The sequence below is a fragment of the Schistocerca nitens genome, chromosome 6 (genome assembly GCF_023898315.1).
Source record: "Schistocerca nitens isolate TAMUIC-IGC-003100 chromosome 6, iqSchNite1.1, whole genome shotgun sequence".
Classification (NCBI taxonomy): domain Eukaryota; kingdom Metazoa; phylum Arthropoda; class Insecta; order Orthoptera; family Acrididae; genus Schistocerca; species Schistocerca nitens.
This window is the reverse complement of record NC_064619.1, coordinates 212,616,291-212,634,890: the sequence shown is the minus strand read 5'-3', so window position 1 is coordinate 212,634,890 and position 18,600 is coordinate 212,616,291. Positions and strand designations below refer to the sequence as shown.

The 18,600-nt window shown below is 36.9% G+C and overlaps 1 protein-coding gene across 1 annotated transcript in view; it reads left to right on the top strand.

The window, feature by feature from the left end:
* The window catches only part of LOC126263130 (uncharacterized), a 252,741-nt gene that overhangs the window by 198,314 nt on the left and 35,827 nt on the right, over positions 1-18,600 (top strand). Inside the window, exons 13-15 of the mRNA XM_049960152.1 lie at positions 5,324-6,831; positions 14,856-15,013; positions 17,589-17,735. Coding sequence (XP_049816109.1) covers positions 5,324-6,831; positions 14,856-15,013; positions 17,589-17,735 — 1,813 coding nt within the window. The remainder of the gene's footprint in view (positions 1-5,323; positions 6,832-14,855; positions 15,014-17,588; positions 17,736-18,600) is intronic.

The window sequence follows — 18,600 nt, the reverse complement described above, 5'->3', positions numbered from 1 at the left end:
TATTTCCCAAAGATACACAGAGTGTCGAGGGTATCATAGAATAATATATTGGGAATGATCTATTTGAATATATTAGCAATAAAACCAACGAGTACTACAGCAAAATTGCATTAGAAGGAAACTGTATAAAAATAATGCAAAATATGTCGACATTACAGGACCCGAAATTAAAAAATGGTTTCAGCTTGCTATCGTTATGGAAATTGTAAAAAAAAAAAGGGGGGGGGGCAGCGGCGGCAAGGATTGATGATTATTAGTCAATGAATCCGTTGATAGACACATCGATATTTCACAAAAATATGTCCCACAACCGATCCAGGCAAATATTATCATTTTTACATTTTTCCGACAGCAACAATGAACCAGATAATGCCGACCAGCTCTACAAAGTGCAATTCGTAATTGAATATTTTTCCAAAAAGTTTGAATAAACTTTTGATCTAAGTCAAAACATCTCAACTGATGAAGGAATGATACCGTGGCGTGGACGGTTAAATTTTATAAAGTTTTGAATCTGTCAAAAATTATGAAATATGGCATGAATCTGTGTGATTAGAGAGTACGTGATACATTTCCTCATTCAAGATCTTTTCCGGCGCTGGACAGCCTTTAGCAAAAACAGTGATGGAACTATTGACACCTTCTTATGGAAAGTGGTGTCACCTCTACATGGATAATTATTATAACAGTGCAGAACTTGCAAGAAGTTACTTGAAAATAAAATTAGAGTTTATGGAATGATACGGCAAAGTACAGGATTTCTGAAAAGTTAAAGCGTGCAAAAGTCAATGTGTTTGAAGCTTGTCTTCAATGGAAAGGTGAAGCATTCGCAGAGATACGGAGAGCTTCGAAAACTAAAACGATACGAATGATCTCTACAATACATAATGCCACTTTGACTGACATTCACAGAAAATGTAGAAAAACCGATTACACAATAAAAAAAATAATGAAAAAAAAACTGAAAGTGTATCAGACTACAACAAATGCATGAACGGATTGAATCGGGCAGACCAATATTTGAGTTATTACCCTATATAAAGAGAAACGATAAAATGGTCAAAAAAGATTTGCATTATTTGATGCATTCTGTACATGTAAATATTTCATTACAGAACACAAGAGTCTCCTATTTCAAGATTTTTTATTGAAAGTGTCCGATTCATGGATAAAAGACCACGTACCTGCTTCTGAGCAAAACCTGGAGGTTGCCACTACATCACGTACATCTCATCATGTTCCAGTTGACCGACTTTTCGGTCACATAAACCAACACCAACTAATACTTATTTCCGAAATGAATAAATGAAAACGAAGAAACTGCCATGTATGCTCAAAAAAGAACAACAAACTTAATGTGTAAGTCTTGTGGAGTTGCTTTACATCTTGGAGACTGTTTTGCTGCATATCACACAACAGCGAAATACTAAGTACCAAAGACAATACAAATATATGAAACAAACAAATTTTGTATTTATTTACCTATGTATATCTTCGACATTTCATGAAAGTAGGAGAAGAGTCCGTGAAGAGAAAAACAAGATATCAAGAGTGGAGGTAAACTTCAAGAAAAGCAAGTTCATAATTTCAGATAAATACACAGCAGCATCTGAATTTATACACGTACTCCCATTAAAACCTTGAACATTGATCTCAATTTGGGACATATTGGGAAGAATTAGTAGAATTAAATTTTATGTTGTAAGACCTTGTGTCGGTAAAGTTTCCATGAAAAGTTTGTCCCAAAGCTACATGAAGAGAAATAAAAAGCTAAACATCCCTTCCCGCCTCCACCCCTCCAAGCGTCTCTCATATCGTATAATGAGTACTGAGGTTGCTGATATGGAGTACCTGGCAGCAGGTGGAAGTACATGGCACCTAATATGAAAAATGTATGTTTTTGGGTGTGTCCGGATACTTTTGATCACGTAGTGTATTCTCGACATCCTAACTAGCGCTTATTAAATGTCACTGTATCCTGATTATGACATGAACATACACTACTTAACTTTCAGTACATTATGTGGTCTGACTTTACAAGAAATCATGAACGAGATAATTCTCGAAATTTTTACAAGTGAGTTACCTTACAGATCCCTATCTGCAACAAAATGCTCAACTATATGGCACTCTACCAAAAGAATAATCATTGATTGTAGACTGTATGAATCCAATACGACCACAGACCCATGTTCTCTCAGCTAATTCAACATAGTTTTAAGTTGGTCTATAAGTTTCAAAATATTAATTTCAAACCTGACCACTTTCTAGCTACAGTAATTGAACTACTAATTTAGTGCTTTATTTGTAGAGTGGCACATTTAAAAATTCTAAATAACCTATTTATGACCTTGACCTCAAAAGCTTTGAGACAAAGAAAAATGTGCCGTGCGGGATTAGCCAAGCAGTCTAAGGCGCTGCAGTTGTGGACTGTGCAGCTGGTCCCGGCGGAGGTTAGAGTCCTCCCTCAGGCATGGGTGTGTGTGTTTGTCCTTAGGATAATTTAGGTTAAGTAGTGTGTAAGCATTACCCCTATTTGATTTTGTATTTATAACCCTGTATTCCTCTGCCTCGTGATTACTGGGTGTTGTGTGCTGTCCTTAGGTTAGTTAGGTTAAAGTAGTTCTAAGTTCTAGGGGACTGATGACCATAGCTGTTAAGTCCCATAGTGCTCAGAGCCATTTGAACCCTGTATTCACCTGACCAAAAGTCTTGTTCCTCCTGCCACTGAACTTCACTAATTCCCACTATATCTAACTTTAACCTATCCATTTCCCTTTTTAAATTTTCAAACCTACCTGCCCGATTAAGGGATCTGACATTCCACGCTCCGATCCGTAGAATGCCAGTTTTCTTTCTGCTGACAATGACGTCCTCTAGAGTAGTCCCCACCCGGAGATCCGAATGGGGGACTATTTTACTTCCGGAATATTTTACCCAAGAGGACGCCATCACCATTTAACCATACAGTAAAACTGCATGTCCTCGGGAAAAATTACAGCTTTAGTTTCCCCTTGCTTTCAGCCATTCGCATTACCTGCACAGAAAGGCCATTTTGGTTAGTGTTACAAGACCAGATCAGTCAATCATCCAGACTGTTGCCCCTGCAACTACTGAAAAGGTTGCTGCCCCTCTTCATGAACCAGACGTTTGTCTGGCCTCTCAACAGATACCCCTTCGTTGTGGTTGCACCTATGGTACAGTTATCTGTATCACTGAGGCATGCAAGCCTCCCCACCAATGGCAAGGTCCATGGTTCATGTTATTTAACATTTCTGTCTAAAATTTTTAACATATATTCATTTATAGCTTTGGCCTCCCTGGTTCAAATACATGATCTTTTTATATGATTCTCAAATTATTATTTCACAGTCTTTCTTACTCACTTGAGATTTGTCAAATATCCTCATATATTCAGTAATTATTTATTAAATATAGTCATACATATTTCATTTATCATCATTTGCATAATTTTATATGAGAAGTGATGGGTTAACGTTGCTTTAAACAATGAAGTTCCAAGTATTTACATGTTATTATCAGGGCATAAGTTTTGCTAAGTATGTTATTTACCTTCAAATTGAAACTCAAAATAGTTAACAAAAGTTTGGTGGCTGTAGTAAACATTATATATTATTACCAGACCCTGAAACAACACTACAGGATCAAAAACTACTGATGTATGGGTTCATCACCAAACATTTAGTTTGAGTGATATATCATAGGCTCTCTAAGGCAATTACATTTCAGAATGCAGAGTGATTTAAAAATGAGCAATTACATGAAAGGCAGGCACCATATTGAAATTCAGTGGAAGAGTCCTCAAGGTATAGTTCACATACGAAGGAGATAATGTATAAAACTCTTATTTGACAAATATTTGAATAGTGATCATCAGACTGGGACCAGAAGGCATGGATGGAAGAAATAAAGAAGCTCGTAGATAGCACAGTGTGTTTAGTCATAGGTTCGCTGAGTGAGTATGAAAGTGTCATGGAGATGTTCGTCCAGTTCCAATGGCAGATGTTACAAGAGACGTATCGTGCAGCATAGTGTGGTTTACTGTTAAAATTCAAAGAATGTACTTTCCTAGAGGTCAGTCAGTACATTACTAGTTCCTACATATTTGCTGCAGAAGAATATGAAAGCAAAATAAGGATGATCCATGCACCTGCTCATTATTGTAACTGGAAGAGGAAGGTAGGGAAGTGAAAGTTGTACACGAAAGTACCCTCTGCCTCACACCGTAATGTGATGTGTGCAATGTAGATGTAGTTTTCTTATTTCAGTTCAGATAATTATGTAAACTTGTGTAAAATAACACCTTTTTTGTTGACAATTGGTCCTTTTCAGATTTGTCCTAATTTATATTTTGTAGCCTATTTATTTTTCTCAGCCAGTACTGAGCATTGACATTTGCTTACATTGCTTGTACTAATTTATCATGTAACTAAAATCTTAATCAACTCACTTTTTTGAAAAAAGTTCAACTTCATTGCATACTTTGATATTTTTACTTCTTATTAAATTGTCCCTTCACAAAAATAAATTTCTAAGTAAAGCAAAAGCCTCTTATTGACATCAAAAATGTTACCTTTCTAATCAGTGCATATGAAAGCGCTAAACTCCTAAAACTGCAAGCTGTAGATCGAAACAGAATACGTCACTAAATTCCTGTATAAGATTCCATATTAAACTCAAGATGAGGCAGTTACATTTCAAATCTACAGGGAGAGAAAGATAAGGAAGCAGCATAGAATGTAGTAGTGGAACAAGTGGTCTAGTGGTGAAGATTGAGGCCATTTTAATGATGAGAATGTTGGATATATTCCGGGCAAAATTAACTGTTGACGAATTCAGAGGAGCTTCTATTTGATGGTATGATGCAGCGGACATGGATCGTGAAGCAGCTGTTGGTGCCACCCACATTATTTTATACAGCATACAGATCTTAGATCTCCATTTGGTCATGGCTATATACAAGTGGATAATTCATTCATAGTCATAGCTGTGTAGACTACTGTGCTGTGGCTGTTTTTGTGGTTAGCTCTGCCTTTGATAATATAGGAAATGCCTGTGATGGGTTGGAATAAGAGGTGATGGGAGGATATATGCCCCATGGAGCAGAAGGTTGGAACCGAAGGACATAAAGGCAGACGAGGATATTGTGTGAATTGAATGGGTGTCAGAGTACCATTTCTGAAGATGTGGATTGGATAGTAGAAACAATGTTCCTCATTTTTATCACACAGTAAAAGGTAGTAGTTGTCTTTTTGTAGAATATGATGCACATGCTTGTACTGACATTTATTTTTCATTTCAGGTCTGCAGCTCAAGAAGATGAATTTCAAAGTTGTCCAGAAACTGATAGCAAAGAGCAGGCTCCTTCAAACAGTAAGATGGCACTTATAAGCCATATGGAGACACCTAAATATCATATCTCTCCAAAGTCTGATCATGCAGAGGAGGACAGGTGTCTAGGAAAAGACACATCAGATACCAATGACTGTGATCAAAACTTAACACCGAGAAAAATACTACTTTCTGGTGACAGTAGAAATACTGAAGAAAACAGTTATTCATTGATGCAGTTAAGGTTAAAACTGGATGAACTTACTGCCAAGAACACAGCTCAAAAGAAAGAATTAGATATTCTGAATTCTAACAATGAAAAACTTAGGAATAGAATGCTGACAGAAATAGCCACATTATCCCAAGCAGATTCAGGTGATCAAGAAAACTCCTCTGACAATCTTGCCATTTTTGACAAATTTGTGAATTCTATCATTCAGAAGGAGCAGGAAGTGGTCAAAATCATACTTGAAGAGTCCAATAATAATCTCATTGCTAAAGAAAGTTGGATCAGCCAGTTGGAAAAACAAGTTGTATTGCTTGAAGAAGAATTGGAGAATTCTCAGAAAGAGAAAAATAAACTTCATGATAAACTGAAAGCCCAGAAAGATACACTTACTACTTTAGAACAAGATAAACTCCATCTCAACAAGAAACTAACCAAATCAGAAGCAGATATGTCGTTTTTACAGGATGAAAATAAGGACCTTGGTTTACGCCTAAGAGCTGCAGAAGAAAAAATATTTCAACTTACTGAGAATGAGAAACATCTCGAACTAAACTTGGAAAAAGAAAAGGAACAAAGAATTCTGCTTGAAAACGAACTCCAGCAGACAAAAGAAAAATGTGACAAACTTAGTAAGGACTTTGAAAGTACTTTAAAAATAGATGAAAAATTGCTGCTGTCAGAAGCAAATAGCTTTAAAGAGCAAATTCAGAAATTAGAGCTGGAAAATTCAGCCCTTGGAGAATCCATTAAAGTGGCACAAGAGGAATGCTTGAAGGCAAAAGCTGTGGCTACACAAAATTCTGAGTGTTTGAATAGTATCAAAAAACAATTGATATTGCTTGTTTCAATATTTCCTGACTCTAATAGTATAAAATACCATTCCTGTGAACAAATTCTAGGATTTATTTCGAAGAAACTGTCACAACCTTGTCACAAATGTTCTCAGTTGGACCGTGATTTACAGAAATTGAAATTGGAATTAGAAACACATCAGAAAAATCTGGCAATAAGCATGGAAAGACAAAAACAGCTTGAATCTAAAAATGTCAGTGGTCCCCTTCACCTGGAGGGAAAAGACTTGCATAAACTGAACAATTCAGTAGTTCACAAAGCTCCCAGTCAGTATGTCGGAGACAATAAAAAGGTTTCATTCCATTGTGGATTAGACACAGAAGATGACACAGTTCCTGTCAAAGACACAGATGTCTCCAACCAAAAGACAGTTATGTCAGTAGGTGTCAATAATCAGGGTAAGTAATACATGCTACTCCTGCAGTCTGAGTCTTTTTGAACATATAATCTCAAAGTACTGTGGGTGATTTTTTAATTCAATTTATTGCATGTGACATGTAATTTTACATGCATGTGTGTTTTCAACCAACAATATAGTTTGTACAATTACAATTTTTTAGTTTACATTATTTCTTATTACATTGTAATTCATGATAAATTCAAGTTATAAGGGCATTTTTGAATAAGCCACTGCTTGACTCACTTTTAAAAAGTGAAAAGTATCGCCTGTCAATATCTTAACTTCATTTGGTAACAAGTTATTAAAAGCAGCTCCTTTGACTTAAGGTCTTTTCACTGTTAATGCTAATCTTCTGTTAACCATATGAAAGTCTTTTCTATGCCTTGTTTCATAGTTGTGAATACCCATGTTTCTTTTTGTGATCTTAGTGTCTTCTTTCACTAGCATTATAGTTTCTAGTATATACATGGCATAAACTGTGAGAATATTGTGTCTAATGAATAGCGGCTTGCAAGAAGTTCCTGGTTTTACATTTTGCTATGATCCTCAAGGCTTGCTTCTGCAGTATGAAATCCCTTTTCATAGTAGTATGGCATGTCCCATCCCACAGTACTATTCCATAAGACAAGAAAGGGTACACTAATCCATAATATACAGTCCTTAGGGTTTCAGAATTAAGATATAGTGATAACCTTCTTAATACATGTAGACTGGGTGTTATTTTTTTACAGACATAATCAGCTTGCTGCTTTCATGAAAGTCGATCATCTATGCATAAACCCAAGAATTTGCTATGTGTACATGTTTTTGGTAGAATTTCATCAGTCACAGTATTTTGTCTGTTTGGACCACTTGGTTTAAAATGACTAATACTAGTTTTTTGTATGTTTACTTTTAGGTTCTCTCTTTCAAAGTGAGCTCTTGCCTTTACAATAAAGGTATATATCTCTTCAACTAGGCTGGACTCACTGTCTGCATATCAGATACCAGATGTATCATCTACATATATGGAGATCAATTGCTTATTGCCAAGAGAACTTCGGAAATCATTTACATAGCATATGAATAGGACTGGACCCAAAATGGGGCCCTGAGGAACACCAAAATGTTTATTTCTTATACTTGACCTTCTCTTCTCCAGAATTTCTCCATTAGAGTACATAATCTCGGGGCACTGTTGTCTACCCTTTAAATATGTCTTTAGCAATTTCATGAGTTTTCCAGTGACACCACTCTTCACAGTTTTTGATGAGAGCACTTCATGATGTACTCTATAAAAATCCCTTGAGAGGTCCAGGAATACTCCTGCTGCTTGGGATTTTTCCTTTATTTTTTCAAATGCATGATGGACAAATTGTACTGCTCCTGACATACTTCGACCTCTTCTGAAACCATGCTGGAAATCACTTAATATGTCAGCATTGTTGTAATGTTCCGGAATTTTTTTAATATTATTTTCTCTATCGGTTTACTGAAAGTTGAGATTAGGGCAATGGGTCTGTAGTTCTGTACAGTTTCAACTTGTCAGGGAACACACCATCTTTGAGAACACAATTTATTAGGTGACCCAGTGGTTTCATTAGTTCATGTTTGCAGTTCTTCAACAGGTATGGAGGAATTTTGTCTAATCCTGATGATTTTTGTTTCTGAGGCTATCAATAAGCTACAGAATGTCATATGTGCTTATTGGGGGTAGTGTACTGCAGTTCTGTTTGTTTCTGAACTCAAATGTGCACTGTATATCCTGTTTCATAGAGACATCATTTTCAACAGTATCTATGAAGCAATTATTAAAAATATTGCTGACTACAAGAGGGTCAGAGATATCATCATTATTCAAAGTTAATTGTACATTATTAATTGTAGTTTCTGTTTCATTGTTTCTGGTTTTAGTTACAATTGAATAGCAAGTCTTTGAAACATTGTATCTGTTGGCTGACTCTTTCTGATTTTAATCTCCTGGCTTCTTTGCGGTACTTGTATTTATACGGCTTTAGAGTTCCTTTTGTAACTGTGAGTTAGTCTGTGTAAGCTATACATGTTTTCCATTTTTTCCTTTCAGATCTTTTGTTTTAAAATCTAATGGCACAGGTTTTAATTTTGAAGTTTGCTTTTTCTCGATACTCACTTTTTTTAATGGCACGGATCTATACAAGTGCTCAGTCATAATTTTTGTGAACATGTTCCATTTATTTGTGGCCCCAATGGTAATCATGATTGATTCCCATGATTCCTGGCTTAAACTATGTCTAAGTGTAACAATGTTGTTTGCAGATAATATTTGGCTGTGCTCATACATTTTTCTTGGTTTGAATTTGCTATTACATTTTAATAATGGTGCTTGGCCTAAATGATCAGAGAGGTTACCATTTATGATGTCCATTGAGATGATGTGGTCATAATCTGTGATAACATGATCAATTGAATTACTGTGTGTGTTAGCTATTCTGGTGGGTACTAGTCCAAAAAAATCTTTAGCCGCATAAGCCATGTAACAGTTTCTAACTATGGTGCATTAGTGCTGTTTAATCAGAATGGTACTGCTCTGCAAAATTATTTTCAGTGCAACAGTAGTAGTATCAGGCTACTGACAGGTTGCTACAGCAACTCGCTCTTGGATGGATCGATAGTCATAGTTGTAAATTTTTCCTCTGGGAAATTTAAAGTATTTTTGAGTAAAAATGCCTAAAATACAGATAGTTTTGATTAAATTTTGTTGTTTTGATGTTGCAAATAACGTGAAAGTAGTAGAGTGGCATGTGTTCCATTTAAATGGCTAAACTGGAATACTGTACCATCATAAAATTAGTGCTAAATCATTTAAAGTTTATAAGGAGTCTACATCTTAATTTTAAAAAATTTAGAAATGAGTGGCTGAATTCAAATGTGACTGTGCTTATCTTGTAGATGATTCCACATGAAGTAGTTGACAAAAATAAAACCTCAATTGAAAGCTTTGAAAAAGTGAACCATATGCAGCAATAGTTCACTAAAGTCTTCTCGGTTTACAAGCTGTGTCAAGTCAGATAAAACATTCAATGATCTGCCGAAGGTCCTCATGGAGCCCATTTCTCATTGATTCAATGAGTATGAAACGGGTACATGGTTGCCACAATGTTTGAGTGTGGGGCAAAAGCAAACAAGTCTCAGTAATTTTTGACCATTATAACCCTCAAGCAGGCGTGCCATTTCTTGTACCACAAGTGAGCACATGGTGAACGTTGCGCAAATGTAAATAGTAGCTGTCTTTGTTACCGAGGTAAATATGTGTAAATAAAATCATAGTTTAACCTTAATATAACTTAACAATGATATAATAAACTTTCATTACATCACTCTATTGCCGCATTCAAGCATTATCTCACAAATATGACCCACTCAAAACATTAAACAGCGACAGTTGCATCAGATCCCAGCCAGCCGCTTATTCAATCACTAATTATCTTGTAGACAACTGCCCCATTATAGTATTGTGCTGCTAACTCATAATCTGGGTCATTTTCTTGCATGGATCATAAATTTTTGCTACAAAGCTCACTGTTTATTTTATATTACAGCTGACCACTTGGACATAAGGCAACTCAGGTTATCATTATTTTAATTGAAGCAGTAATGATGGAATATATATGGGCTCACAATTGAAAGATGACAGTGGAACGGTACAAGACAATGTTATTTGTGCTTGGCACACTTTATACGTAGGCACGCCCACTCGAGGGTTAAAATTAAAACAAATGAAAAATTTGTTGCTATCATATGCAGGAGAGTTGGTTCACTGTTTCACACTAGAAATACACCAGTTAAATTAGTGCATAAAAAAGCAAACACTATTTAGTCTGTGATTTTAGGTTTTCCCAGTGTAGGAAAATATTGAATATTTCTCGGTTATTCAACTTGGTGGCATCATCCAGAAGGTACGATGTTTTGGCAAGAAGATTCCTTGCCATCCTCAGATGTTCCTGATGGCTGATTAATTTCCTCTTAGAGCTGCCCATTGGTTGCCTCTGGGCATGGACTTGAGAGGTGATGGAGAAATACAATGTCAGGGGATGATTCAGGGTCCTCAGTAGTGTTGCAATCGACATTGGATGTAGATCTTAGCTAGCGTGGCAACAATGCATCCTCAGGTTTTTCAGTTGTTATGATGGGAGCAGATTTCCATGTTGATTACTGCTGTGCTTTGATCATGCTCAAGTCTGGGTACCAGGCCTTGTTTAATTGAAAGTCACTGTCTTTATTTATTAGTCTGTCATGCGGTCTCTACAGCATATTTTAGAGTACAATCTTAGGAGGAGTTGGATTGTCGCAACAAGTTGATGCCATGTTAATTCATGGTATGTTCGTGGGAGTTACAGTGCTCTTCCACAGTGGAATTTGTTTTCTGTTCGTTGTCTGTGTGGTGTTCTTGCTCATTGCATTACTCCTGTACCATCCAGATGGCCTGGCCTACATACATTTTCCTGCACCGGCAAGGGATGCAGTAACTTCCAGTTTCAGAAGTCTTAGATCATCTTGACTGATCCCAGTAAGTGTTTCATCTTGGCTGGTGAGCGAAACATGCACTTGACATCATGTTTCCAGTGCACTTTTCTGATTTTTGCTCCTGTGTTCCCAACATATTGAAGTGTTACCTCTGTTCTGCCTCCGCCAATATGTAGTTAGATTAGGAGCCAGGATTGAACTGGTACAGAAACCATGGTATGGTCACCGCAATCACCTTTTAATTTGCCATGCTTATTCTTGTTGTTGACTTCGTCTCGGTAGACTGAAATCTTAAGTCCAAACTATCCCTTGAATCCAAAAAATAAGAACTATAACATCTTCATGCTACATTATATTTTAACTGAATAAGGCAGTAGGAAAATCTTCTTTTAAAACATTTTTGTCGATAAACATTAACATCCATTACATTAATAGAACAGTCTTTCCACTTTATGGGATAGAGACAAAAATGATATTTTCGCTATCCTTGTGATGTCATCCTGCTGCTCTGGACCCTCCAAGAAATCCTCCTAGAGGAAATCTCCTGTTTTCCCCACCTATGTGTGTAAATTTTCATGACTGCCACTCTCCATGCTCACCAGACTGCCCAGCAGGAGAAAGAATTATTGTGCTAATTACCACAAAACTTCGCAGATTTCAGATCTTGTAATACGTATTTTGATTATGAAGTTAAAAGCACAGAATACCTTGTTCAGTGCAGCAAGATTGTACATGATTGTCAGTTTCGAGTAAGCAGCTATTATTGGGACATCTACAGAAAATGTTTAAAACCCTGTTGTTTTTGTGCTCAAATTATTATGGTAAACTTAGTGTTTCCTGGCATTCAGATTCAAAGTTGTTTACAGAAGAATTTTGTACTGCCACACATCAACAGGGATGGTTGAAAATTTTGGATTTTGCTATGTTTATTTCATAATATACACACAAAAAAGTATTGCTGCACCCAGTGAAGCTCAGTAGCAGGCAGTCGACTATTTCAGGTTCATTAAATGTGATTGAAAATTAAAGCAACTCTTTGAATATTCTACAACTCAAGAATACACCTCTGTGCCTTACTTACACAATGTACTTCATATAAATTGACAATCTGTCTGCCTCTGCTTAAGGTCCATTTCCTGTAGTCTAAGCAACTAAAGTGCATGAAATTACTAAACAGCTTTCATATAACACGTTCAACAAAGTGAGGCAAAGAAGTTCTTACTGGGATTCACAAAGAAAATGCCAATGAATTAGAGTGATATGACAGATGACGAGTATCTCTCTTTCTCCTTTTAACAACATAATAAGACTTTTAGACATACAAGAGCAATCACTGTGTTTCTTTTTGTATCGGCATTGACCAACTTCAGAGTGACAGACGTAATTGTCACAATGTGCTCCAGAAAACCACTTAGCAACCAGGTAGCGAGATTACCAATAACCGCACAGTAGTAGGTACAGTAAGTAGCAAGTACATCTGCAGCAGTCATAGGATTAACCTCATCAGCATATTAACATCAGCATTAGCATTTTAATAACCATGTCAATGTCATCAGCAGCAGCACTATTTAAACGTCCAGTACTGGAGAAAGGCATCTCACAGATTTCTCCTATGTTGGTCTTCTGCTCATCTTCTGTTAGGGCATAGCCTCCACCTTTTAATATACCTTGGAATCATAATTATATCTTCTACTCCAGTCTGTTCCCTGACCCCCCCCCCCCCCCCCTCCCTCGGGGTCACATATTCCACTCTTTCTTAGTGATTTACAAAATACATCTCTTCATTTCTCTTCAAGAAACCATCATATCTTCAGTTTTCTTGAATGGTTTTCATCACAAGTCAGACTGGATAATATATACCAATTGAACACTTGGCTTTTCAGGTGTCTGCTTTTTGCAGCCATGTTATTTCCACTTACCTTATGGTTCTTAATACTCTTTTTGAAGCTGGTTTCAGCCTTTCCTCCTCCATTTTTTCCCCGTTCCAGATGAACATACTAATGGTCACTTTGGCTTCCCGTCTTGTTTCTTTTAAAGGTAGCTTATTGGTTTCATAATCTCAGGATGGTGGGCTCAGTGACTCAGTAGTTTAGTTCCTGAAACCAATAACTCCATTATAGTTGTACAACTTCTGGATCATTTGGTTCAAAGGTTTGAGGAAGATAGGGCATACAATCTCCAATTGGATCATGCCTAGTAAAGAACAACAATGTTCAAAAAACAGAATTACGTTGAGGATAGCTTTATGCTCATTAGTTCAACTTCAGTTCGGTGACGGAACTGTATTTTTTGTTCTATATTGTCCATTGTGTTCTATCATGGGCATTTGCATGCACATCCGAAAATTCTCCCTTTTTATTTCACTAGTATGTTCGTAACCACATGTTTTGTGCCTGCCTGTCATAAAATACTGCTGTGTGATCTTCTCCCATCATAGGCTTGTGTTGTCTGTTATTTGAAGTTCCAAAACTGAGATGTTACGTTACTAAGGAAGTATTTGTCATAGCATATTCTATGGCTCCTTAGGTAGTGAACCATTATTCCATATGTGGCAGTGGAGAAGCTCTTTGCTACAGACATGTTCTTGTGCTCTAACATACAAAAATGGTGGAGCTCACAAGCAACCTCGCAGATATATACATACAGAAATGTTTTGAGGAATGGAAGGAATGAATGCATTGTATATGGTCTCATATGTATCCTTAAGAATGCAAGGACAAATCCATGATAAACTGTTCATCCATTACCACTTTTACTGATGAAGCAAGTTGCAAGTTCTCACAGAGTAAGGACAAAAGCATATGCATCAGTAATGATGTCAAGGTCATGTCTATTTCATTAAACCATGTCAATCTGTTTAGGTTTCTTATGACTGCACTCATATGGCCAGGTTAGTACCCACCAGACATAACAAATGCTTTAATGAACTATTATGGTTTGTGTGATTAAAAACAGTATTTGCTAGGTTACAGCAGATGATGATAGTTGTTACTGAAACTCGCTACTGAGGATACCCCCTAAGGCTGGCCAAAATTAGCATTCAGTAAATTGGACCAACAACTTCCATTTCTTTGAAATCATCTTCAATTTTGTCCTCACTTCTAAGTAATTGGAGATGAAAACATTAAATATTTTCACTCATTCTTCCCATTAAAAACCACATAGTAGTATTTATGTATTTAGTATAATAAGAAAAACTCATTTTTTATTCCTTCTGTTTTGATATTTCCTTTGTTGAACTGCTTTATTTTCTAATATTGTCCAAAATACCATTTTAGTATTTGTCTGTCAAGCTCTGAAAATCATAGCCGCCTGTAGCAGCAGCCGTGTTCACAGAATCAGTACAAGAACTTGCTTATAGTTTAAACTGTTTAACCAGTACTACCAGTTCCTCAGTGTTACTTATTTTTGTTGTGTACCAGGTTATAGATTACTACATACTAAAATGGCTGCAATGAAAACATTGAATGCAGTCCTTTAGAACTGTACCTCAGTTTGCAAATATTTTTATTTTATTTATTTATTTATTATTTTTTTTAGGTGGTTGTAGGTGTGAAGAGTTAGAAAAAGAAAACAAACAGTTAATACAAGAAGCAGTAGCTCGGAGGTGTAAGATTGCCCAGTTGCAAGAGGAAGTGGCAAATCAAACCAAAGTTATTGAACTCAATAATTCAGAACTTAAGGAAGCCCAGCATAAGGTACTGTGCTCTTCCAAGTCACATTACTCTAAAAGTGTCCTTAAGCTGCAAATTAAGCCAAAGGAGTGGAGACTTACCTTAGAGCACTTGCCCGCGAAAGGCAAAGGTCCCGAGTTCGAGTCTCGGTCGGGCACACAGTTTTAATCTGCCAGGAAGTTTCATATCAGTGCACACTCCGCTGCAGAGTGTAAATCTCATTCTGTGAAACCTGATTATGCAGTTATGGCAGTTCTTGGGATGAGTCATGATTTCCAGTATTTCATGCAGAGTGAGTTTCATTCATTGCAACTGGAGTGCATTATTGACACTTGTATTGTGTGATTGTGTCTAGTTTGCAGACTGTGCAAAGATGGAGCTTTCAGCTTCTGTGGTATACTTAAAGTCCGGTGCACACTGATCTACCTTCTTTTATGCGGTATGGGCAAAGACTTTGAAAATAATCTTCTAGGCTTCTCTTTTGTTCATTGGAGTATGCTTGTCCACATGAGTAAATGAATTACTGATTACTGGGTCCATAGTCACTGAGTATCTTTTTCTTCAAGATATTACTTATTTTGGTAGACTTTCTACCAACAAAGTATAATATGCATCTTTAGCTGTTATTGCCTGGGGCACTGTTGATGGATACACCAGTGTTTTAGGTTAATTTTTAGCTTTTTCTGAATTTTTGATAAGAGCAGATTGGTATATTTTGTGTAAGGTTATTGTTTTCATGGTGTGTAGTTACTGTTCAGAGTCATTAGTGGACACTGGGACTGACAGCAAAAAGTGGTGCTACACGTGGAGATGATGTGGAGATGATGATGATGATGATGATGAATCCAGGTGGATTAGCAGTGGGCAGACTTCATTTACTCACCACTCTTTATGTTGTCAAAACTAGCAAAGAACGTGACCAGCTACCCAGTTCATGTTTGTTAAGTTACGCCCACTATAAATGGATTTACCTGTAATTTGTTTTCTTATTGTCAAATTTTGTTTAGTATTAGCAGTTACTTTCTCTGATGGTTGTGAGTCACTAACTATGTTTGTTATAGCTGTGTGTACAATTACGTATTTGTCATGAACTAATAACACAAAATATAGGTCATACATGCAAAAATAACAGTGGCGAAACTATCAAAAAAGTACATTTCTTCTTTGCAGAGGACATTTACAAATATAGTTCCAAAAGTACAAGATGTACAACTTGGCTTCTGTCGCTTTCTCCCCAACATTTGAGGCTTTAATGAAACAAATTGGTTACACATGTATCATTCAAAGTATTTTCCATTGCTGGCCACTACTTTCTCCCATCTTTCGGGCAGTGTAGGAATCCCACATTGAAAAAATTGTTCATCTTTTGAAGCGATCCACGAATCGATCTAATTTGTGACTTCTTCATGAGATCGGAAGTGTCAGTCAGCCAGGCCATGCTCCATTGATCTAAACAGGTGGTAGTCAGAGGGAGCAATGACTGGAGAATATGGCGGGTGGAGTAGGACGTCCCATTTTAATATGTCCAAGTTCGTTTTGACCTCTTTTGCAATGTGGGGTCATGCATTGTTGTGCTGCAAAATCACTTTATCGTGTCTCTTGCTGTATTGCGGCCATTTGTCTTTTACTGCTCAGTTAAAACGCATTAATTGCATCCGATAATGAGCACCTGTGATTGTTTCACCTGGTTTTAACGCCTCATAGTACATGATGCCGAGCTGGTCCCAGCAAATGCAGAGCATGATCTTGGAGCCGTGAATATTTGCTTTGGCCGTCGATGTGTAAGCATAGCTGGGATGCCCACATGATTTTTTGCATTTCAAGTTATCGAAATGAACCCATTTTTCGTCCTCTGTCACAGTGCGATGCAGAAATCCCTTCTGTTTTTTCCTCTCAAGCAACTGTTCACAAACATCACAAATGTGGTTCAACGTCTCTTTGTTTCAGCTCACGCGGGACCCAAATCCCTTCTTTCTGAAATGTGCTCAGAGCCTTGAGACATTTTGAAATGGCTTGCTGTGTCAGTCCCACTAATCGTGCCAATTCTTCTGCAGTTTGACGTGAGTCTTCACTCAGCAATGTCTGCAATTCTGCATCTTCGAAAACATTCTCTCTTACACCGCTACGCTGGTCTATGAAGTTAAAATCACTGTTCTTGAAGTATTGAAACCACTCACAACATGTTCTTTCACTAATAGCGTCCTTACCATATATACTTGAGAGCATTCGATGAGACTCAGCCGCTGCTTTTTCATATTGAAACAAAACAGTAACACCTCCTGCAAATGACGAGAATTAGGCTCATAAACTGACATTTTCAATCAAGAACAACTTTTTGGTGCAGACACAAATCGACTAATGTTTCAATGAGATTATGTTGACAGAGGTCCAAGCTAAGTGCCTGACTTCTGCGATCTGTTTCTTTCGACTGCTACTTACCTTTGTCGCTACCTATCGGCAAACAGCGTAAGCAAAGTTTTACACCTCGTATATTAAACTTTACTTTTATTGTGTATCGTGTCTTTCATTGCTACGTTTAATGCAAAATCGTCACAATTCTGTAAACTCCCCTCTCATGTTCATTACATTTTGTTTGCAGATCCGTGTATATAAGATGGAGTTAAAACAACTGCAGCGAGCTGATCGGACGTACTCTCAAGTAAACCAAAGTAGAACCTGTTGTGACGCATCCAGTCAGACAGATGATGTTCGTATGTTCATTAATTATGGATGTGGTATAGTAACGGTGAGTGGTTACTGCCAGTTAAACTGCTAGATGTTTTTTGCAAATGATATTGGTCTTACGTAATTGAAATTATGTTCTCCTAAAATGACACTCCGTGTCTTTTTTTTTAATGCTATTTACGTAATAAGTAAGAATTTTAGATCACTAGAGATATACAGTGTGGGGGAAAGTAATGAGCTCGACACAGTAACTTCAGTGTATGATACAATGTTTAGACAAATCTCTCCCTTACTGTGACCTGTGTGCCTGGCTAAGGGCAGCTGGCTTCTGACTTCTAGTAACTCATCATCTGATGTAACACTCATAGCGAACTTTGCTTCATAGCAAATAAACTCCGAGTCCTTAGGCTTACAGTTTACTTCCAACTGCAATATGAAGCCAACGTCTTCTTATAACTGAAGTTTATAAAATGAAAACTAGTGCCACTTAATGTTGGTTTGGCAGGTCACATATATTAACAAACTGTTATTGATTATTCTACACTATGAAATCATTATATGGAGCATTTTCATGGTGGCTCGAAACCAGGGACTTGTGAGATGCATGTACCTAACTGTCTCTCCTACATTATTTGTGTGCCATCACTTCTCCAACGCTCAGGGACCTCTGAAACATTTTCCAAAATACCAGCAGTAGCTATTCTAATGTAAAATCATCCTACAGTTAATTACTTGAGGTAATTGCTGACTGTAACTGTTTAGAGCCATACTTGTCTACTCTACTCTGACATAATATGTATAAGTGTTGCAATGTAATTTATGCATGCAAATTTGTACCCTCACAGCACAAATGTTTATCCATCATATGTTTAAGATTTTTACTTAAATTAGTGGTAAATTTTCCAAACAATTACTTCGGCATGTTT